Raw genomic sequence first — 24,050 nt, 5'->3', positions numbered from 1 at the left:
CCCTAAGTTATTGTTTATCTGTAAATGAGGGCAATTTTTAACAACGACAATTGTTACTGTGTGTGACAGGTTATTGATTTTGTGTAGAAAGGAATAGTAAGGTGTTAAAGACTATGTAGTTTTATTGAAGAGTATTCCGTGACGCATTATATTCAAGAGCAAGATGGCGGGTTTTCGAGACCGCGACAAGCAACACTTCCCACTAGAGAGTAGCGCGGCTGTTGTGAAATTATTTAAAGACCAGTTGAAAAACAAGACGGACGCAAATTTAGCCCTTTTATCCATAGTTCTTGGATCCATAGAAAACACTCTGACTGTGAACAGGGCACCGCCACATGATGTCGATACGTCGAGAACGTTGAAGACGATTTTTCCCGTCTTGGAATTGTCCACGGTGGAAGCACTTTACACGAAATTTGTGACATTAGTGAAAAGTTCTGTGGACTTGACAAAATTTCAAACGGACTACGCAACAAGAGATCTGATAAAAAAGGTGTCAGATGCAGTTTGGAGTACGCTGACAAGGAGTTATTACAAAGATCGCGCGCATCTTCAGTCGCTGTACAGCCTTTTGACAGGTGAGTTTCCATTGCATGGTCTCGACCCCCGCGCGATTTCATCCTTCGGATATTTCATGCCGTTTGCCCACATTTATTCTTTATGGAGTCATAACAAATGCATGCTATGCGGTTTAAAAGATTCGGTGGTACACGAGGTGTCATAAGAATGTGAAATAAAGAGGTGTCATTAGGGTAAAACAGCGTTTGCAGCGAGAAAATATGCGTGGGAGAAGACTCCAATCTGGATTAGGCAGCTCGATTCGGCTATATGTTCACGGTGACCGCGATCTAGTTCGCCCCGGCACTCGACGAGCTGCTCTCACCGGCTCAATCAATAATTTCTCGCTGGTTGCCATACGGACTGTTCCTCAAGGACTGGCGATTATAATATTATAATGGCTTGTTGAGCAGAGCGCACTTGCCAGTTGGCTGTCGCGTTTGTGGGTAAACAGTAAATATGGAGTAAATTTCCCGCCTATATTGTTGCCCTTGTTGACTCTTTTGGAGGCATTACGTCACACATTGGTGTGAGATCTAAGCCGAGTTGTCTTCACTGCCTGGGGCGGTTCATTGAGTGCAGTCAAAATGCCCTGCTCTTTGAAATAATATATAGGATCAGTGACCTAGTTTTCGTAATTTGGCCTTAAATTGATCCAAAACCTTACCGCAAGAAAAAAAAACAGGGTATCCTAAATTTGATGTTTACATTGCTGTTCTCCTTTTCTAAGTATTCCGTTTGCTTAGAACTTAATTTGACACATATAATTTAGCAGGGATGTTGAATTTTAAAACTGTGAAAGTGAATTTCTTGGTATAGAATATTTATGTTCATGTATGTGTATTTATAAATTGTTATGTTTGGTCTAGTTCCAGCTATTCCTATGTTTACTTTCCTCATTATTGCTGTTCTATGAATTGAAAATCTCTTTCTATGGTAATTCCATCATAAGATGGAAGTGTGGAGATTCTGTTGAAATGCTTTTGTATCTTATTTTAATTTTTGGAGTTATGCCACATTTATGATATCTTCTACTCCCAGCTGATGGAGGGGATATAAATCCATTAAGTGTAAAGGTATCATGTATGTGGGATTTGTGGGCAGCATGTGAAATCTGAGATTAAGGTTTACAGTTGCTGAGTTATATCCCTGTCTTTCCAGTGAGTTGTTATTTGGTTTTCTGGGTAGATGTATATAGGTGAAATCCCCAACATTCTGAAGGCCGTATTGTACTGATGTTGAGTCAGATGTTGTTGGTAATGCCAGCATAGTCACTTTGCATCTGTAAATTGACCCAGTGCCCAGGTGTTGTCATAATGGCTGCAAAGCTATACAAAACAATCTGTAGGTGTAGGACTCAGGTGTTACACATCGTTTCCAGGGGCTACCTTAGTGATTAATTGGCAACTTGTTTAAGCCTTGGACAGATATGTTTTTTGAAGTGATAAAAGAATGATATAGTTGATTGTGAAATGAGACAGATTCACCTGTTCCATTAAAATGGATCATTATCCGGAGCAGTATATACACTTGTCCAACTGTTGTGAATATAATATTTTGGTCTCTTGTTGATTTTTGGTCGAGTTAATACTTTGATGCATTATTAGTTGTTGAACGGTGCTGACTGTTTGCTGCATAATCCGTCTAAATTACAAGTATTTTGTGTCAAAGAATATTGAGCCAAACAAAAATTGCATAAATGGATATCAGGTGTTGTGCTTGTATTTTTTTTTATTGTTTTTAGTTATTATTGATTCATTTTTGCAATGTTACTTGTGGTTTCAGAGCTCAGATAGAGCTCTAAGTGAAGCGAAACAATCGTCTCTCCTAGGCTCAGAATACTCAGGGGATTATTTTCTTATGTGAGCCCTAAGGATACTAGAAGTGACTCAAGGTGTTTTTGGTTTTTCTTTTTTAAATTTTGACTCAACCTTTACTTATTTTTCTCTTAAAGTGAAAGACAGCACCTGACTATAATTGTTTATGTCCACTGAAAGACTACCATTCAATATTTTTTAGATTTTTTTTCAACCCAGTAAAAGTTTAGTGAAACTTCGTCTTGTCACAGCTTCAGCATGTCTCCATTATCGAGAGGTCACGTTTACTCTAGCTCTCTAACAAGGAAGGTATTTGCGCATAATAGTTTAAGTAGTAGCCTATGGCCAATTAAAGTTGTGGATTTTGCCGATGAAGGACCAAGTAATAAATGGCTTTCTCAGAAATTGGGCATACTGCACGGATATTTCTTCCACTGCTTGAACTGTCCATACAGTAGGCCTGCTATATCGTTTATACAGGTACAAGTGACCTGCAGATATCCGGTCGGGGTATTCCTGGATCAGGTCATAGCCTCCGGAGGGGTTGTTGCTGATAGGAGTAATTCTAACTACTATTAAATGTTACAAAATTACAATGGGATTGTTGTACGAGATTCATGCCAAATTTTTACACAAATGGAAATAAATCTGAGCACCACTGAGGTTGATCTAGGCATTCGACTGTGGCTGGATTTTCAGTTTTGTAGTGGTGGCTTCTAAGATGAAAGCAGTGCTGATCTAGTTATCACAGATGTCAGAGAAAGCACCTCGACTTGAACATGGCTTTTCAGTAATTTTACTTTATTTCATAAAACCGAAAAAAACATCCCATGTATGCGAGAAAAACAAGGGAGAGAATTAAAAATCTTCAGTTCTAATAAATTCAGGGGGAAAAAAATGATATCATAAAATTTAATTAATTCTATGCATTGTTTGATGAGATGCTGTCTTCCCATTCACATAAACCTTCGGCATTCCCTAATGAATTTTTTCGCTGACTCTGATATTTGTTATTTACCAACTGCATGGTGACTAAGCGATAACATGAAGGACAAAAATGTAGTTGTATAATTTGAACAGCGTGACTAATTAGGCCTAAGAACTGGGAAGATGAATGCGTTTTGGGCCAAGACGTTATGATGCTGTCTCACATAATTTGTCATTCTGTCGTTGCTCGTAAATCAACTGATTTTACGTCTGTGGTGGTCCGTAAATGATACAGACCTGTCCCTCAGCGTGCTGTGAAATGGCCCTTTGGCTACATGTAAAGAAATCGCTGTAAAAGATGTTTTGAAAGGATGTTTTATGCTGTAGTTCTGTGTTATCATATCTCACTTCACGGAATGAATGGGTAAAGGCTACGTCACAGCTGAGACGAATCTCAGTCTGATAGCAACATGTTTGATTGGATAAAATTCTCAAGATGGTTGCCTTGATTCACACCAGCCATTTGTGCAGTATTGTCATTTTGTTCTACATGTTATTTAGTGAAATCTCATTAAAATAACAAAATATGATACTTTTCAGGAAGCTTGGCTATCATGCTTTCAATTGAAATATGTTTTAGCTTGGTGCTGTCTTGTTACCAAGATGTAAGCTAACTTCAAATTAAGAATTAGAATACCTTATATTGTACAAAATGTATGACTACAATTTTATTTTTTTAACAAAAGTGGAGTTTAATAGTTTCCACAGATCATAGGGATTAACTCACCTTGGGGCTTATCTGCTGTGAATGCACAAACCATTGCTAAATGTATATTAGACCCATGCTGGTGTTTTCCTGTAGCTTGTAAACCACTGCTTTTATAGATCTCTGCAAGGGCAGCATTGTGCAATGCTGAGATCTGAACAACAATTCATAATAATAGCTGAGACTCTGTATAAAAGATTACATTAGTCCCAAATAATAGTAATCACCCAACTGGGGTGCCCTTTTGGATGGGGTTAATAAACACATTCCAACAGGTTCGGCTAACTGTCCAGATAAACTAATGGTTTACGTTTTCTTGGCACCTGATAATTTGGGAAAGTTTTCATAAGTAGTTGATGTCTTCATGGTTTGGCCTCTCACCAATACGGTTGCTGGGATTTCAAGTCAAGCTCATACTAGCTTCCTCTCCAGCAGCAGGTGAGACCGTCTGCCAGCAACATGCGGATGGTCATGGGTTTCCCCCTGGCTCAGCCCAGTTTTCTTCCACCATAATGCAGGCTGTTTAAGTGAAATGTTTGAGTATGACGTAAAAAACACAAATCAAATGAAGAAATAAATATTCATGCTTTGACTGGAGGTAGGACACTTCTTGATTATAATGTATTTGGAGAGAAATTATTGACATATTTTGTCAATCACGGGCCACCACTGGGCATTTTGCTCAAGTTTCCCCTTTCTGTCAGACCGTCCATGTGACATTTGTTTGGTCAAATAAATAATTTTCACTTATTTTAGCATAATGCTGTTGATGTGAACAAATTTTGTTGAGGAGAAGCTTAACACTTAAAATAATAAAAAAGGTATCACAAATTTGTGGTGTGTGATCTGGTTTTGAATGCATTAAAAGTTTCCAAGTCTTTTTGTTAAGGGCATAAACAAGTAAAGCAATATGGTTTGTGACAGCTGCTCTGCATGATCCTACTGATCGACATGGGTTTCCCCCCAGGCTTTACCAGGGATCCTCAGACAATAATGCTGGCCACTGTTGTATGTGAAATATTCACAGCTGAAACACCAAGTAAATAAATAAATACCTTAGTGTCCTGTGTAGTCTCTATGTGCTAGTATTACTAGTATTTTCATTTGTCCATTCATTTATTTGGTTGATGTTGTGCACAATGCTGAAGGATATTTCACTCCTGTATTAGTGTCATATGCCCTGTAATGGCTGTACTTAAATTTATTTGAATGGTGTTTTACGGCCAGCATTATGGTTAGGGGAAATATGAGTGTAGGGAAACCCTCATATGGTTGTAAAGCAGAGCAGATTGGCAGCCAATTTAGTAAAGGCTGGAATTGGTGATGTCCACTCATTGGCCATTTGCCTGTAATGGTCTCTGGTAAGCTAGAAGAAGTTTATAGTAGCGGTTGAGGCAATCAGTAACTTTATAAGATCATAACTTAAAGAGCTACCCCATGTCAAGACCTGTATATGTTAAAAGCAGGGTTAATTGATAAGGATTGATGTCATGTAAGAACACTTGCGTTACCCATTGCCGACGTATATCCACAAAAGACGCTGTACTTTCAAAAATGAATGACATTGTTCCAGCAAAACTGCCTAACTCGACATCATGTCGGCCTGATTCAGCCTAACATAAGGAATATTATCATATCACATCAGGAACATTTCAATTTAATATTTTCACCTGGTTCCTCTTGGGACTGAAGCAGCACTTCAAGTAATTTTTCAATTGAACAGTAATTGCTCATAGAATCTGATGTCATTATAAAGGCACAAAGAGGTTTTTGTGCTGTTGCAATTCAGTGGTAAATTCTGATGTTTTGTTATATTCAAGTGACCCAGGATACATTTACTAAGCTACAAATAGCTTTCATCTTTTTTTCTCAGGGAACAAATTGGACTGTTTTGGGGTGGCATTTGGCGTTGTAGCAGCCTGTCAGGTTCTAGGCTTTAACGATGTCCACCTGGCTTTGTCGGAGGATCATGCCTGGGTCATATATGGGAAGAATGGCAAAGAAACAGCAGAAGTCACATGGCATGGTAGGTCTATTGACAGATTAATTTATGCTGTAAGCTTGGTAACCATTGACAGTTCATTCTGATCAAAGAATCCTCTGTATTGTAGGGCAAACCAATATAGGATTTTCGAGTTTCAACAAACTATCTTGTCATTAAATCTTTAAAAAACATTTTATTGTATAATGTAACTCATCAAAAATGTTAGACAACCTTTTTTTAATTAATTTACCACCTATCTCAACATGTTCCAGAGTTACCAATATCACCTCTTTCATTCAGAAACTTAAATTCACAAATGTTCAGCTCTTCAGTTTTCCCCATAGAAAACAAAAATTGTTCAGGTCACATGACAGTGTAGGTTTTTTTTAGTAAGGGGTATTTTCAGAGGGGGATCAGATGCTAGCGGTGGCGGTGTTGGTGTCCAGTTTGATAAAAGTTTCTGGAAGTGGCCATCCATAGTACACAGATAGCCAAACATCGGTAGTGATTTGCATATCAAAGACCAAGAAAGTTTTTTACGTCATAAGGTACATTTCCACAGGCATGCACAGGGTTGCAGTTGTCACCCATAGTACATCGATTGACGAATGCAGGTTGCGATTTGCATGCATGTATCAAAGGCCTGGGGATAAATTTGTGCACGAACTCGTCACAGTGTCTTTTACTACTGTATTGATTCACGTAACCAACCCAGTCACTCTCTGCAATGCTTACGCATACAGTGAAATTTACTCATAGTTGTGACAACATAATAATTTTGGCTTTTCTTGTTGATTTAATGGTAAGATTTTAATACTATCTGTATATGACACCTGGACAGTGTCAACCATTCTACTCTAATGTTGGTTTAATGGTCTATATTCGACTTGAACATAATACAGTTGTGTGAACTGCTGAATGTGGCGAGTTATCGGTAGTCTCTCAGTACCTTGTTTACCTTCAGCGATAAAAGAGTTTGAACTGGCAACTTCCCTAGGACGATGTGTACCTAGTAAATTTTGCTGACATTATCCAGCACACAACAAGTCACATAAAGGTGTGATCTCATAAGTGTGCATTCATGTTGTTGTCTAGGCTCATTTATTCTTTTCAAATTTCTCTGTGCTCAAATAATGTAAGATAACAAAAACCTTGTTATGAATAAACTGCTTGTTAAGTTTGTTTCTTTTGGTTGTAATTAGGGAAGGGTAATGAGGACAAACGAGGTCAGCCAATCAGCATGGGTGTTGCTGAAAAGAGTTGGCTGTACCTCAATGGCCAGGTGGTGATCTGCACGCGGGACATGGAAGTGGCTGCCATGGTTTCTGCTATAAACCCTGCTATTAATGCAAGCACAACTAGTGTGGAAATGGAAGCTCTGCAACAGGTAAGCCAATCTGATAAGTACAGCTAGTGTTTCTAAGAAGGGATAGAATGAACTTCAGAGTAGAAATGCTTGAAGGGAATTTTGAGATGTCAGTCAGAAAAGGTTTTTTGTTTTCTTTTTTGTAATAAAGCACCTACAGGATAAATACTGACATGCTTCACTGTAATATTTGTAACTTTTTGGTTCAGAAACCTTTTCATGGTACTGTAAAATCTCTTGAGGTGTGATGGTGTGAAAACAATGATATGCCCGTCTATTTTTTTACCACCAGCTGTGTTTTCTATTCTAATTTATGTAGCGCAGAAAGAATGAAATAAAACTTGTTGCTTTTTGTATTAAATGTAATCACAGATTTCTCTATTTGATGGAACACTGCTTGATTTGCAATGAACATTGTTGACTGTCCCTTTCAGGAGCTGTTGTGGCTACTTTATGACATGAATTTCATAGCAAGGTGAGTTCTGTTTGTAATTTAGTGCAGTATTGCCATTGCGCAAATGTATATTATATATATTATATGTGGATTTAATAACTATATGTCTAGAAGACATAGTATTAAATACTGTACAATGTGAGACGATTTTAGGTTACTGCTTTCTTAGTAGGATGCTCAAACACTGAGTTAAAGCCTGGCTGTTACATAAGCCTTAAAACTGCTATGAGCACCCCCTTAGTTGGTTACTCACAATTATGAGCGCCCTCTTGATTTATCACTCACAATTATGAGCACCCTCTTGGTTTGTCATTCACAATTATGAGCACCCTCTTGGTTTGTCATTCACAATTATGAGCACCCTCTTGGTTTGTCACTCACAACTATGAGCACCCTCTTGGTTTGTCACTCACAATTATGAGCACCCTCTTGGTTTGTCACTCATAATTATGAGCACCCTCTTGGTTTGTCATTCACAATTATGAGCACCCTCTTAGTTTGTCATTCACAATTATAAGCACCCTCTTAGTTTGTCATTCACAATTATGAGCACCCTCTTGGTTTGTCACTCACAGCTATGAGCACCCTCTTGGTTTGTCACTCACAATTATGAGCACCCTCTTAGTTTGTCACTCACAATTATGAGCACCCTCTTGGTTTGTCATTCACAATTATGAGCACCCTTTTAGTTTGTGATTCACAATTATGAGCACCCTCTTGGTTTGTCATTCACAATTATGAGCACCCTCTTAGTTTGTCATTCACAATTATGAGCACCCTCTTAGTTTGCCACTCACAATTATGAGCACCCTCTTAGTTTGCCACTCACAATTATGAGCACCCTCTTAGTTTGTCACTCACAATTATGAGCACCCTCTTAGTTTGCCACTCACAATTATGAGCACCCTCTTGGTTTGTCATTCACAATTATGAGCACCCTCTTGGTTTGCCACTCACAATTATGAGCACCCTCTTAGTTTGCCACTCACAATTATGAGCACCCTCTTGGTTTGTCACTCACAATTATGAGCACCCTCTTGGTTTGTCACTCACAATTATGAGCACCCTCTTGGTTTGTCACTCACAATTATGAGCACCCTCTTGGTTTGCCACTCACAATTATGAGCACTCTTAGTTTGCCACTCACAATTATGAGCACCCTCTTAGTTTGTCACTCACAATTATGAGCACCCTCTTGGTTTGCCACTCACAATTGTGAGCACCCTCTTGGTTTGTCACTCACAATTATGAGCACCCTCTTGGTTTGTCACTCACAATTGTGAGCACCCTCTTAGTTTGTCACTCACAATTATGAGGACCCTCTTAGTTTGTCACTCACAATTATGAGGACCCTCTTGGTTTGCCACTCACAATTATGAGCACCCTCTTAGTTTGCCACTCACAATTGTGAGCACCTTCTTAGTTTGTCACTCACAATTGTGAGCACCCTCTTAGTTTGTCACTCACAATTATGAGCACCCTCTTAGTTTGTCACTCACAATTATGAGCACCCTCTTGGTTTGTCACTCACAATTATGAGCACCCTCTTGGTTTGTCACTCACAATTGTGAGCACCCTCTTAGTTTGTCACTCACAATTATGAGCACCCTCTTAGTTTGTCACTCACAATTATGAGCACCCTCTTGGTTTGCCACTCACAATTATGAGCACCCTCTTAGTTTGCCACTCACAATTGTGAGCACCTTCTTAGTTTGTCACTCACCATTAGATACCTTTTCCTGTGCAAAGGTGTCTTGGGCCCAAGCCAGACTGACCACTGTAATACAGGAGTACAATGTACTGTGTTAATAGTTTGCTCACAAATTGTCAGAAATAAAGAACAGACTACATAGCTTTATTGGCCTAAGATCATTTTAGATGGCAAAGGTTCCCTATTTAAAAGAGGTAATGTTTTTATTTTATACTTTGTGGGGTTTTTTTTTGCCAAATACAGAATATTTTACTTATTTCACAAAGATCAGGTGTATGGATGGAGAGAATTGGACAAAGGCCACTGGAAACCTTATCAGTTACTTCATAAAACCTCCTGACTTAAAACCATAAGTGGAGGTGGATTTGAAACCATGACCTCAGGTGTAGGGCTGGAGGGCTTTCAGTAGAGGTCATTTGTTTGTCCAGAGCACACGTTTATGTTCATTTGGTGTCGGGAAGTATAGAGTACACGTGATGTGATTGGATATGAGATGGAGCTGGGTGGCTGGCCTTGTGTTTTGTCTGACAAGAAATGCGGCTAAAGATGTGTCTTAAATCATGCCAGCTGCCACGGAGTGATTAGTTGTTGTTTTAAAAGAGTTGTTATTTAGTCCTACCCACAGATAATACTACACTTTCTCACAATTCTTGTGTTGTCAATATCATAACACACATCAGTGATTAAGTACACAAAGGCTCCTCATTTGTGCTCGTGTACTGGATGTGAATCTCATCTTACGGATACATTATCGCCCTCTACCATCATGGTGTTGATCAACACCCTATAAGGTTAGAAGCAAAGTGCTGATATCAGCAAGAGTGAATATAAAACATTATTTCTGAAAGAAAGCAGAAAAGTTTAAATTTTTGGACTAGGTTATAAAGGGTCAGCCAGTTGACAATCAAAGTCATAAGATATTTGAAAGTACATCCCTGTCATAGCGGGTTTTGGAGGCATAAAACCAGCTGCAAGAGAAGCCTAACTGAAACTACACTGTATGTGTTGTGACATATTACAAGGCTTTCCATTTTACCTTACCTTCCAGGTACCCTATGGCGCTGGGCAATCTGGCGGAGCTAGAAGATGCAGACCCCACCTCTGGGAAGCCCAGCGGGACATCACTGCAGCTATACAGGGAGGCCATCGAGTCGTCGCGGAAGTATTACGACAACCAGCATGTTTACCCGTACATGTTCTTAGCTGCCTACTACTACAGGCGGGCTAACTATAAGGAGGCTTTGAGAAACTGGGCAGAGGCCAGTTGCGTCATCAAACAGTATGTGCCCTAGACAGGGATATTTGTGAATGTTTTATTGTCTCTAGTTTAGTGTTAAGTTCTGTGCTGAGAACCACTGGCTCTTGACGGCTACATTACGCACAGGAAAACAATCATGAGACTAGACGAAAAGTAAATTAGTCCTGAGACCACACACACAGTAAAACAATTATGAGATTACACCCAGTAAAACAGCCATGAGGCTACACAAAGAGTAAATTAGTCATGAGACCACACACACACTAAAACATTTATGAGATAACACACAGTAAAACAGCCATGAGGCCACACAAAGAGTAAATTAGTCATGAGACCACACACACTAAAACAATTATGAGATAACACACAGTAAAATAGCCATGAAGCTACATGGAGTAAATTAGTCATGAAGGCACACACACAGTAAAACAATCATGAAACTGCACACAGTAAAACAATCATGAGGCCACACACACAGTAAAACAATCATGAGACTACACACAGAGTAAATTAGTCATGAGGGCACACACATAGTAAAACACATGAAACTGCACACAGTAAAACAATCATGAGACTACACAGAGTAAAACAATCATGAGACTACACACAGAGTAAAACAGAGTAAAACAATCATGAGACTACACAGAGTAAATTATTCATGAGACTACATGCCATGAAACAGTCATCAGACTACACAGAGTAAATTAGTCATGAGGCCACACACACAGTAAAACAATCATGAGACCACAAACAGTAAAACAATCATGAGATTACACACGGTAAAACAATCATCAGACTACACATGGTAATACAATCATCAGACTACAGAGTAAATTAGTCATGAGGTCACACACACAGTAAGACAATCATGAGATTACACACAGTAAAAATCATAAGACTACACATAGTAAAACAGTCATCAGACTACACAAAGTGAAACAATCATGAGATTATACACAGTAAAACAATCACGAAACTACAAATAGCAAATCAATCATGAGGCTACACACAGAAAAACAATCACGAGGCTATAAGTAGTAAAATCACGAAACTACAAATAGCAAATCAATCATGAGGCTACACACAGAAAAACAATCATGAGGCTATAAGTAGTAAAATCAGTCATGAGACTAGACGCAGTAAAACAATCATGAGACTACCAACAGAGTAAAACTGTCGTTCCTGAGAATTTGTGCCTTCAGTAGAAGTGCACGTTATGTCTGGTGAGGCAGAGGAAGAAGTGTGTCACCCTCTTGGTTACATACTCACTCACAACAAGCCACTTGAACATGATATCACAGCCCATCAAAGTAGCTATTGATAGCCCCAAATTTAGCAATGAACAGCAAAGTGCAAATTCAAAGTCCGTGCAACATTTCCTGTATGATATATGATTTGCCAGAATTATTTGGATAGTAATAAGGGGTTACCAGTAGTTTTTGTTTTAGTTTAAATTTTTCATTTTAGTTTAATCCTTTATGATTTAATAATTTCTTTGTTCTATTAATGTGTTCATAAACATGTTTTGGTTTACAGATTTAACTACAATCGTGAAGATGAGGAAATCTATAAGAAATTCTTTGAGATCGCAAATGACTTGTTACCCAGCATGGTACGGACTGTTTCTTTGGGTGCATCAGACAGCTCTGGAGAGAATCACAATAAAACGCAGACCTTAAAAAACACATTTTTGGGAGATCCTGAAAGTTACGTGAACTTTTTGAAGTTTTATGACGGTATCTGTAAGTGGGAAGAGTGCAGTTCCACACCTGTTCTGCATGTGGGCTGGGCCAAAAACCTTGTCTTCTCATTGTCAAAATTTGACAACAAAGTCAGGAATTTGATTGAGCTTCATGCAGAAGGGGAGGAGAGCTCCGATGAAGAGGGGGAGAACTCTGAAAGGGACAAAAGTGACACGGATAACAAGGTTAGCGGAGAAAACGGGCACAGGGTCCCCCATGCTGCACCTGGGAAAAAAGCCAAAGACGATAAGGGACATGTTCGTGACTCACCCCGCAAACTTGGGCGCACGGCTGCAAAGTCAGAGTCTAACACGTCAAACAACCCAAATGGAAATGGAGCTGGAGATGCCACAGTTGGGGATAATGGGGAAGCTGCTGGTGTTAAAAGTACGCTTGAGGATCTGGTATCGAAAGTTGGTGATGAGAGTCAGACCGACACACCACCGCACATCATCGCCCTGGCTCAGGCCTGCGGGGATGCCATTCTGAATCCCAAGTATTTGTTGAGTGGCGGGGAACCATTCGCCTCCACGTCAACCGCCACCCCAGCCACCTCGTCGGCGCCGGTCAGTAACGTATCCTCATTGGCAGACACACGGGTAGATGTCCACGAATTCCTGAGCTCAAAGTCCAATGGCTCAACATTTGTGGACATGACTATGGACTCGGTGATGAAGGCCGAAAGTCCTGCTGATATGATGATGTATCGTAAACGTCCAGGAAGTTCTCATTCCAATACAGAGGTGCCATTAGAGGCGCTTACTGAAGAGTCCACCCATGTCGTCCCGCCTACTCTCCTGTTGTGTAGTGCAAAAATGAAGGGTTTGAAGGAGATTTTGTCTGCATCAAAGTTAAATGCCAGTGCAATAAAACTTCAGTTGACTGCTCAGTCCCAAGTGCAGGTTCGCCATGGCAACAAACGTGGTGGTGACGTGGATTTTCAGCTGTCACGCAAACGAGGTCGAAGGGATTAATATTTGCAAAGCAAGGCCCATCTCTCCTTCATGGTGTACATGTTGCAAATACACTCTAGAGATGAATATTAGAGTTTGTGGAACAAGGCTAAATTTGTTATGTCACCTTGACAACAGGGTTTGGCAACATGCCATGAATACATGATTTCGTCCTCTGGTTTCTAGAAAATCTCTCTTAACAACAAAGATGTGAGTGGACAGAAACTTGACATGACCAAAGGCTTCTACCAATCAGGAATATTCTGCATAATTACCTGTCCCTATGTACATAGCTTTGCTGTTTTGTATGGTTGTTAATTTTTAAGATAGTTGTCATATTTTTGCATTCTTGCACAGAAGCTGTTAAAATTGTTTTAGACTTCTCTTTACAATGAATCTGGTTTTATTGTTAAGCTAAGGAAATATTAACTGTACATAAATGTTTGTGTTTACCATAACAATTGGTAATAGGAGAGCTGATGAGGGGAAATAACCCTTGGTGATACTAGAGAGAAGTGATGGTTGGCATGGCTTTATCAAGATTGTTCCACAAAAAGGCTGAAGTGATTATTTTGGTTTGTTTAAGTTGATTAAGGTCGGCAGCTTTTGCTCATAGTATAAATATTTTTTTTGCATCGTATTGAATTTCAAGCATAACAGTCCTTTAACCCATTTTGATTCACTGAAATTATGAAGTAGGGTTGTTTGAATTTAGAAAATTGGTTAAAATTTACATCAGATGTTTAAAAAAAAAATTTTGTTTAAAATTTTAAAAGTTTGTTTTGTCATTTAAATGTTGACAAAGTGTTGGAATAATAATGCTTTTTTTTTTAAAGATTTTCAGTCGACCTTCAAGACAAGCTTGAACTCTTTTTTTTTGTGCTTGCATTTTTGAAAATGCTGTGATAGGATTCAATGAATCCTGTTTTCTCATATTTCAGATATGTTGTGAGGTGATCTTTTTCCAGTAACATATCCGGCTGAAGTTTTGATTTTCACGACAAAACAAGAAAGGGTGATTGGTGGACATTGCGCCGAGTCACCGTGGGTTTTACTAACCAGTGAACAATATGGTTAGTGTGAACATTACTTAAGAGGTACATGTAGCAGCTAGAACTTGACTTCAGCTGTCAGTTCAGTTCAGTTTTTCGGTTATTTCCATGATTAATGTTCAAAAGCTAAGGATTAAATAACTTTTCAGGGGGCATACCACTGGTTTCTTTATCTAATGGTGTTATTGAATTTTGTCCAGTTACATATGTGACGTGGTGTGAATGTCATTTGAAAGGTGACATTATTTGGCCTAACTTTAATTCAGTGAATTGAAATGTGGTTGAGTTTAAGTTTTTGTGTCCTAAGTATTTTCAGTTGTAGTTTGATATTGCTATTGTCAACAACACAGGAAAATAAGAGATGAAAAAAAAATAACAATGGGTGTGGTTAAATCAATGTTAACTAACATACAGGTTGTTTATAATAGGTCACTTAAAATGAATAGATTTTCTAAACATTTAAATCGTCCAAAAAGAGGTAAAGAACAAAATTCCCTCTGCTTTGACTGTTAAATATGTTTCAGAGCGCATGTTCTGCTCCCAAAGCTTACTTTAAAACACTGCCACCAGTAGCTAAGTTTGATCCTTTTTCGTATGGTGGAGCCTCATCATGGGTCCTCACATGGTACTATGATAAAAATGCTTGAATTGTGCATTGAAATCATTTTGTGCACACCTTATACCACAGGGAATGCCTGATGAGCACATTAGTATCAAGTGACAACAGTGACACAAGTATTTTTAGAATAATTTCTGACATCATTTCTCAAATTCCTGCCTGACCGCAGTAACTGTGGTCTTGTTCAAGATTTCTGTGCAAAATTTGCCATAGCTGGTGATAAAGTGAGTATAGAGAATGGAGTGGTGCATCCATTGTCCTGTAGTATGGCATTCGTGTCTTCTTATTTAGTGCTTTGCATCTTGTCATATCATAAGACTAAGTGGCAGAGATTTTATGTGGGTATGTCTTAAAACTGGCTTAAATTCAATACAGAGTGTTTTATGGTATTGATAATCTTAATTTTTATGAGTTTAAATTTGTTTAGAATTTTTTTTTGTATTAGCTGGGGATGTAGGGTGTCGCATAAAATATTGGCAGTTGATATAAACTTATTGATGTTTATCGCCCCCAGGCTTTCACAGGAGATGTCGAATGTAGATAAAAGTTTTAGAGAGCATTACTTGCTTTATATTTTTGTTTTATAAGATATGTAACTGTTACAATAGACAGCTGGAAAAGAACAAAAGCTATTCATACCCTTACTCTCATGGCAGTTCTTGTTAGATGTGAATTTAAGGACTTGAGATGATGCTTTCGTGGTTAACTGTTTTTGTATTTGAGTGATTTCTTTGTGTTATCAAGATAACTGAAATACCGGTTATAAATTCTACTTCTTATCAAGATCAATTCATTGATGAACTCCTCCCCTAAAGTTGTGTGTGTACATACACAAAATCATTGATTTGGTGAGAATACTAGAAACGGCGGAGTAAATGTACTCTACAGATTCATTTAATCTATGAAGAGTTTTACTTAATTTATTATTTTCATCAATTTTTCAAAATTGCAGAAAATCATGCAATGTTTGTTTAGATTTTACTTCAGTCCCCATGTTTTGAAAAAGTTAATTGTAAAGATTGTTAATTATGATATGTCCTGATACAGAATTTCACCTTCCATTGACATTGTTATTATTGTACTTTTTGTGAAATGTCTATAGATTGATGTACAGTAGTTAATATGTAAGGTGCCCAAACAACTGGACCAATTTTTACCAGATTTTTATTATTGTAATTTAATGTAGTTTAGGATATCAAATGTCTCGTCAAAGATTCAGTGGGTTTTGTTGTGTACTTTATTTATTACTTGTGATTTCAGAGTGAATTCTTTGCTGAACCCACATACTTGTATTATGTTTAATCAAACTACATTTGTGCACACAAAATGGCATTGAATCAGACAAAGTTGTTTGTATGTGTATGTATATAGATGAATGATACTTAGGCACTGTAATAATCTCTTTGTCTATGTTTGGCTAAAGCTGTGTGATAAATCATTCAACATCATTTTTTCTGCCAAACTGGCACTATATTATGGGTGAAGAGTTTGAAGAGTATTTTTAGATTGGCTATGTAAAGGAGTAATTTGGACAAAGCTTTAATAGAGAGACAGTATTATGTGTATGTTTAGAACATCTTGTACAGAGATCTTGAGGGGGGGGGGAGGAGGAGGGAAGCTGCATGTTGAATTGGATGTGAATACATTTGCTAAAATGCAGAAATTCACATATTATTTGGCCAGTGCTGGTATTCACCAAGTGTACAGGTATTCACCAGGTGTGCTGGTATTTACTGTGGAAGAACAATATGCAATTATTGTTTGACTGTTGATATAAAGTATAAAGTAAGTGAATGCCTCAGAATAGGATACAGCTGTGTGAAAAGAGAGCAAAGATGTCCTGGTTGTGAAAGAGTGGATAGAGCTGTGTGAAGAGAGAACAAAGGTGTCCTGGTTATGAAAGAGTGGATAGAGCTGCGTTGAAAGATAACAAGGGTGTCTTGGTTGTGAAAGAATGGATACAGCTGTGTTGAAAGATAAGGGGGTCCTGTTTGTGAAAGAATGGATACAGCTGTGATAAAAGAGAACAGGGGTGTCCTGGTTGTGAAAGAATGGATAGAGCTGTGTGAAATGAGAACAATGGTGTCCTGGTTGTGAAAGAATGGATAGAGCTGTGTGAAATGAGAACAAAGGTGTCCTAATCGTGAAAAAATGGATAGAGCTGTGTGAAATGAGAACAAGGGTGCCCCAGTCGTGAGAAGAATGGATAGAGCTGTGTGAAAAGATAAGGGTGTCCTGGTTGTAAAAGAATGGATAGAGCTGTGTGAAAAGATAAGGCTGTCCTGGTTGTAAAAGAATGGATGGAGCTGTGTGAAAAGATAAGGGTGTCCTGGTTGTAAAAGAATGGATAGAGCTGTGTTAAGAGCATTGGCTCTCCTGGTTATTCCAAGGTGATTCTGGCTCTACATGAAGGTGGTTTTGTTTGTACATGGCTGATCAGGACTGAGCAAGGTGGTTCTGGTTCTACATGAGGGTGGTTTTGTTTGTACATGGCTGATCAGGACTGAGCAAGGTGTTTCTGGTTCTACATGAGGGTGGTTTTGTTTGTACATGGCTGATCAGGACTGCACAAGGTGATTCTGGTTCTATATGAAGGTGGTTTTGTTTGTAAATGGCTGATCAGGACTGAGCAAGGTGGTTCTGGTTCTACATGAGGGTGGTTTTGTTTGTACATGGCTGATCAGGACTGCACAAGGTGATTCTGGCTCTACATGAGGGTGGTTTTGTTTGTACATGGCTGATGAGGACTGCACAAGGTGATTCTGGTTCTACATGACAGTGGTTTTGTTTGTACATGGCTGATCAGGACTGCACAAGGTGGTTCTGGTTCTACATGAGGGTGGTTTTGTTTGTACATGGCTGATCAGGACTGCACAAGGTGATTCTGGTTCTACATGAGGGTGGTTTTGTTTGTACATGGCTGATCAGGACTGAGCAAGGTGGTTCTGGTTCTACATGAGGGTGGTTTTGTTTGTACATGGCTGATCAGGACTGCATAAGGTGATTCTGGCTCTACATGAAGGTGGTTTTGTTTTTACATGGCTGATCAGGACTGTACAAGGTGATTCTGGCTCTACATGAGGGTGGTTTTGTTTGTACATGGCTGATCAGGACTGAACAAGGTGATTCTGGTTGTACATGAGGGTGGTTTTGTTTGTACATGGCTGATGAGGACTGAGCAAGGTGTTTCTGGTTCTACATGAGGGTGGTTTTGTTTGTACATGGCTGATGAGGACTGTACAAGGTGATTCTGGCTCTACGTGAGGGTGGTTTTCTTTGTACGTGGCTGATCAGGACTGAGCAAGGTGGTTCTGGTTCTACATGAGGGTGGTTTTCTTTGTACATGGCTGATGAGGACTGAGCAAGGTGATTCTGGTTCTATATGAGGGTGGTTTTGTTTGTACATGGCTGATCAGGACTGCACAAGGTGGTTCTGGTTCTACATGAGGGTGGTTTTGTTTGTACATGGCTGATCAGGACTGCACAAGCTGATTCTGGTTCTACATGAGGGTGGTTTTGTTTGTACATGGCTGATCAGGACTGAGCAAGGTGGTTCTGGTTCTACATGAGGGTGGTTTTGTTTGTACATGGCTGATCAGGACTGAGCAAGGTGATTCTGGTTCTACATGAAGGTGGTTTTGTTTGTACATGGCTGATCAGGACTGAACAAGGTGATTCTGGTTCTATATGAAGGTGGTTTTGTTTGTACATGGCTGATCAGGACTGCACAAGGTGATTCTGGTTCTACATGAGAGTGGTTTTGTTTGTACGTGGCTGATCAGGACTTTACAAGGTGATTCTGGTTCTACATGACAGTGGTTTTGTTTGTACATGGCTGATCAGGACTGTACAAGGTGATTCTGGCTCTACATGAAGGTGGTTTTGTTTGTACATGGCTGATCAGGACTGAGCAAGGTGATTCTGGTTCTACATGAGGGTGGTTTTGTTTGTACATGGCTGATCAGGACTTTACAAGGTGATTCTGGTTCTACATGACAGTGGTTTTGTTTGTACATGGCTGATGAGGACTGTACAAGGTGATTCTGGCTCTACATGAAGGTGGTTTTGTTTGTACATGGCTGATCAGGACTGAACAAGGTGATTCTGGTTCTACATGAGGGTGGTTTTGTTTGTACGTGGCTGATCAGGACTGCACAAGGTGATTCTGGTTCTACATGAAGGTGGTTTTGTTTGTACGTGGCTGATAAGGACTGTACAAGGTGATTCTGGCTCTACATGAGGGTGGTTTTGTTTGTACGTGGCTGATCAGGACTGAGCAAGGTGGTTCTGGTTCTACATGACAGTGGTTTTGTTTGTACATGGCTGATCAGGACTGAGCAAGGTGTTTCTGGTTCTGCATGAGGGTGGTTTTGTTTGTACATGGCTGATCAGGACTGAGCAAGGTGGTTCTGGTTCTACATGAGGGTGGTTTTGTTTGTACATGGCTGATCAGGACTGACCAAGGTGATTCTGGTTCTACATGAGGGTGGTTTTGTTTGTACATGGCTGATCAGGACTGAGCAAGGTGGTTCTGGTTCTACATGAGGGTGGTTTTGTTTGTACATGGCTGATCAGGACTGCACAAGGTGATTCTGGTTCTACATGAGGGTGGTTTTGTTTGTACATGGCTGATCAGGACTGAGCAAGGTGATTCTGGCTCTACATGAAGGTGGTTTTGTTTGTACATGGCTGATCAGGACTGCACAAGGTGATTCTGGTTCTACATGAGGGTGGTTTTGTTTGTACATGGCTGATCAGGACTGCACAAGGTGATTCTGGCTCTACATGAGGGTGGTTTTGTTTGTACATGGCTGATCAGGACTGCACAAGGTGATTCTGGCTCTACATGAGGGTGGTTTTGTTTGTACATGGCTGATCAGGACTGCACAAGGTGATTCTGGCTCTACATGAGGGTGGTTTTGTTTGTACATGGCTGATCAGGACTGCACAAGGTGATTCTGGTTCTACATGAGGGTGGTTTTGTTTGTACATGGCTGATCAGGACTGCACAAGGTGGTTCTGGTTCTACATGAAGGTGGTTTTGTTTGTACATGGCTGATCAGGACTGCACAAAGTGATTCTGGTTCTACATGAAGGTGGTTTTGTTTGTACATGGCTGATCAGGACTGACCAAGGTGATTCTGGTTCTACATGAGGGTGGTTTTGTTTGTACATGGCTGATGAGGACTGCACAAGGTGATTCTGGCTCTACATGAAGGCAGTTTTGTTTGTACATGGCTGATGAGGACTGAGCAAGGTGATTGTGGTTCTACATGAGGGTGGTTTTGTTTGTACATGGCTGATCAGGACTGCACAAGGTGATTCTGGTTCTACATGAAGGTGGTTTTGTTTGTACATGGCTGATCAGGACTGAGCAAGGTGGTTCTGGTTCTACATGACAGTGGTTTTGTTTGTACATGGCTGATGAGGACTGCACAAGGTGATTCTGGTTCTACATGAAGGTGGTTTTGTTTGTACATGGCTGATCAGGACTGCACAAGGTGATTCTGGTTCTACATGAAGGCAGTTTTGTTTGTACATGGCTGATCAGGACTGTACAAGGTGATTCTGGCTCTACATGAGGGTGGTTTTGTTTGTACATGGCTGATCAGGACTGCACAAGGTGATTCTGGTTCTACATGAAGGTGGTTTTGTTTGTACATGGCTGATGAGGACTGTACAAGGTGATTCTGGCTCTACATGAGGGTGGTTTTGTTTGTACATGGCTGATCAGGACTGCACAAGGTGATTCTGGCTCTACATGAAGGCAGTTTTGTTTGTACATGGCTGATCAGGACTGAGCAAGGTGATTCTGGTTCTACATGAAGGTGGTTTTGTTTGTAAATGGCTGATCAGGACTGAGCAAGGTGATTGTGGTTCTACATGAAGGTGGTTTTGTTTGTACATGGCTGATCAGGGCTGTACAAGGTGATTCTGGCTCTACATGAAGGCAGTTTTGTTTGTACATGGCTGATCAGGACTGCACAAGGTGATTCTGGTTCTACATGAGGGTGGTTTTGTTTGTAAATGGCTGATCAGGACTGAGCAAGGTGATTGTGGTTCTACATGAAGGTGGTTTTGTTTGTACATGGCTGATCAGGGCTGTACAAGGTGATTCTGGCTCTACATGAAGGCAGTTTTGTTTGTACATGGCTGATCAGGACTGCACAAGGTGATTCTGGTTCTACATGAGGGTGGTTTTGTTTGTACATGGCTGATCAGGACTGTACAAGGTGATTCTGGCTCTACATGAGGGTGGTTTTGTTTGTACATGGCTGATCAGGACTGACCAAGGTGATTCTGGTTCTACATGAGGGTGGTTTTGTTTGTACGTGGCTGATCAGGACTGAGCAAGGTGATTCTGGCTCTACATGAAGGTGGTTTTGTTTGTACATGGCTGATGAGGACTGCACAAGGTGATTCTGGTTCTACATGACAGTGGTTTTGTTTGTACATGGCTGATCAGGACTGCACAAGGTGATTCTAGTTCAGGACAGCAATAGTGTGATAAGTGCTGGTTAACAGTGACAACATTATAAATGATTTTGCTTTTAGAAGCAGGTCTGGGTTGTAGAAGCAGGATCATAGATGTGGAAGCAGGATCTTGGTTGAAGAAATAGGATGTTTGATGTGAAGGTAGGATCTTGGTTGTAGAAACAGAATCTTGGTTTGAAGAAACAGGGTTTGAGATATGGAAGCAGGATCTTGGTTGTAGAACCAGGATCTTGGGATATGGATTGAGGGTCTTGGTTATAGAAGCAGGATTGACTGATGGAAGCAGAATTATGGTTGTAGAAGCAGGATCTTGGTTGTAAAAGCAGGATCTTGCTTTAGAAAGGTGATCTTGCTTTAGAAAGGTGATCTTGCTTTGAGAAGTATAATCTTGGCGGTAGATGTGGGGTGATGGTTGTAGAAAGATGATCATGGTTGTAGACTATGATTTCTTGCCTGATACAATCACAAGTAGGTCTTCTGGTGTGTGAACATTGTAAACGTACCTGATACTTCTCTTCACTGAATTACACTGTTATGTTACATACTATGTACACATTTATGTTATAAAATTGACGCCCTAAACTTATTACAACTAGAGCAACACACATGTACCCTGTATGTTGATATTGATGGAGAATTGGGAAAGGGAGGCCCTTTAAGTCATGAAAATTTCCGACAAAATGTATTCCAGTTGCATGAATTCTAAAATTGTTAAATATCTTCATGGATTACGTTAATTTAAACCAGGACTTAAATTTTAATGGATCCTAAATACTAGTATTGTTGGAATTTAATGTTTAGAAGTCTGTGAATCAGCTATTAAAATGTATATACCAGTTCATGTTAAGAGATGTTGTTCAATTGGGTTGATGTTGGTATTACCAGTTGTGAATTGCACTATTTTAGACCTCAAAACTACAGGTAATCTGTGATTGAGCTAAATTTTCCAATTCTGGTCGTTTTACTTTTAAAATTGCCAATACATGGTTGCAATTGTATCTACTTTTACAAAACACAAAACATCTGAGGAGATGAAAATACATTAAGTGAACACAAGATAGTCGTGTCTAAAGCAAAGTTATTAAACATGTAATTAGTGCTTAATGTGCAAACTGATTTTAAAAATCAACACAGCTTCGCCAGCTGCTTATTTATTGCTTACTGTTTTATTGATGTTTTGTTTTGTCACCCCGGTGATTTTGTTACTCACGTTATTGTTCAACTGTGTGTAGTTGAGAATAATAAATCGCTCTTTCTATCTGAAATATTTTGTCTTGTGCTTTTTTTTTTGTTGACTGAATAAAAGTACATGGTGTTCAACAAAGACATTTTAGCTCGCCTGCACCAAGGTGACAGGGCGTCAGTAGTTACCACACAATTATGCAATATTTATGTGCATCCCGGAGTTATTTCCCTTTTAATAGGGACACGTTTGGTTAGCGCCTTTGCCGTGTGGTGGCCTTTTTCCTGCTACATGTCATAATAGGATGAGCACCGCAAATTTAACGAGCAGAAGTGGTCAATATTTTAACTCCATTGGTCATGTTTAGGTCCTGTTTCAAAATCTGACCTTGCTGAAAAATGGCTTGTGGAATATGCTCCAAGGTCCACTTTCACGAAGATCTCTTAGCATTACAAACAGGGCATTGCCATGGTGATATGGTGCCAAAGCATACAGTACTGACTGTCATGGTAACGTTGCATGTAACGCAAAGGGAGCTTTCTGACCCTGCTGGGATGTGAACAGAACATGTGAAATGCACTTGTTCATTGAAACAGGAGGTTAGGAAAACATAATGTAGTGAAAACATTTCCAGCATTCTAGCTCAGCTCAAGCTTGGCCTAAAACAGCAAGAGACAAACATACTCACATAGGCATGAAATTCACTTTTGGAACTTCCCTTTGAGCTGTGTATTGATTTTGGAACTTCCCTTTGAGCTGTGTATTGATTTTGGTACTTCCCTTTGAGCTGTGTATTGATTTTGGAACTTCCCTTTGAGCTGTGTATTGATTTTTGGAACTTCCCTTTGAGCTGTGTATTGATTTTGGTACTTCCTTTGAGCTGTGTATTGATTTTGGTACTTCCCTTTGAGCTGTGTATTGATTTTGGGACTTCCCTTTGAGCTGTGTATTGATTTTGGTACTTCCCTTTGAGCTGTGTATTGATTTTGGTACTTCCCTTTGAGCTGTAAATTTACTTTGAGACTTCACCATTGGATTAGCACATAAATTTTTTGCGAAAAATCTTTGGAATAGACCTTTTAAAGCCTCAGACAGCGTGTTACATGTAAACAGTTTTCCCCTCTGAAGCATATTAGTAAATCAAGTCAAACAACTCTTTCCTTTG

At 39.6% G+C, this 24,050-nt stretch overlaps 1 protein-coding gene across 1 annotated transcript; it reads left to right on the top strand.

The window, feature by feature from the left end:
• Window positions 1-146: 146 nt before the first annotated feature.
• Window positions 147-15,174, top strand: LOC135468185 (menin-like). The gene is made up of 6 exons (XM_064746279.1): window positions 147-578; window positions 5,942-6,094; window positions 7,255-7,439; window positions 7,853-7,893; window positions 10,632-10,862; window positions 12,378-15,174. Exons 1-6 carry the CDS (start codon window positions 164-166, stop codon window positions 13,555-13,557), a joined length of 2,205 nt encoding a protein of 734 aa, XP_064602349.1. The 5' UTR covers window positions 147-163; the 3' UTR covers window positions 13,558-15,174.
• The last annotated feature ends 8,876 nt before the right edge of the window (window positions 15,175-24,050 follow it).

Source organism: Liolophura sinensis, chromosome 6, assembly GCF_032854445.1.
Source record: "Liolophura sinensis isolate JHLJ2023 chromosome 6, CUHK_Ljap_v2, whole genome shotgun sequence".
In the NCBI taxonomy this organism is placed as follows: Eukaryota; Metazoa; Mollusca; class Polyplacophora; order Chitonida; family Chitonidae; genus Liolophura; species Liolophura sinensis.
The sequence above is the reverse complement of the archived record's forward strand: the minus strand, read 5'-3'. Positions and strand labels throughout refer to the sequence as shown.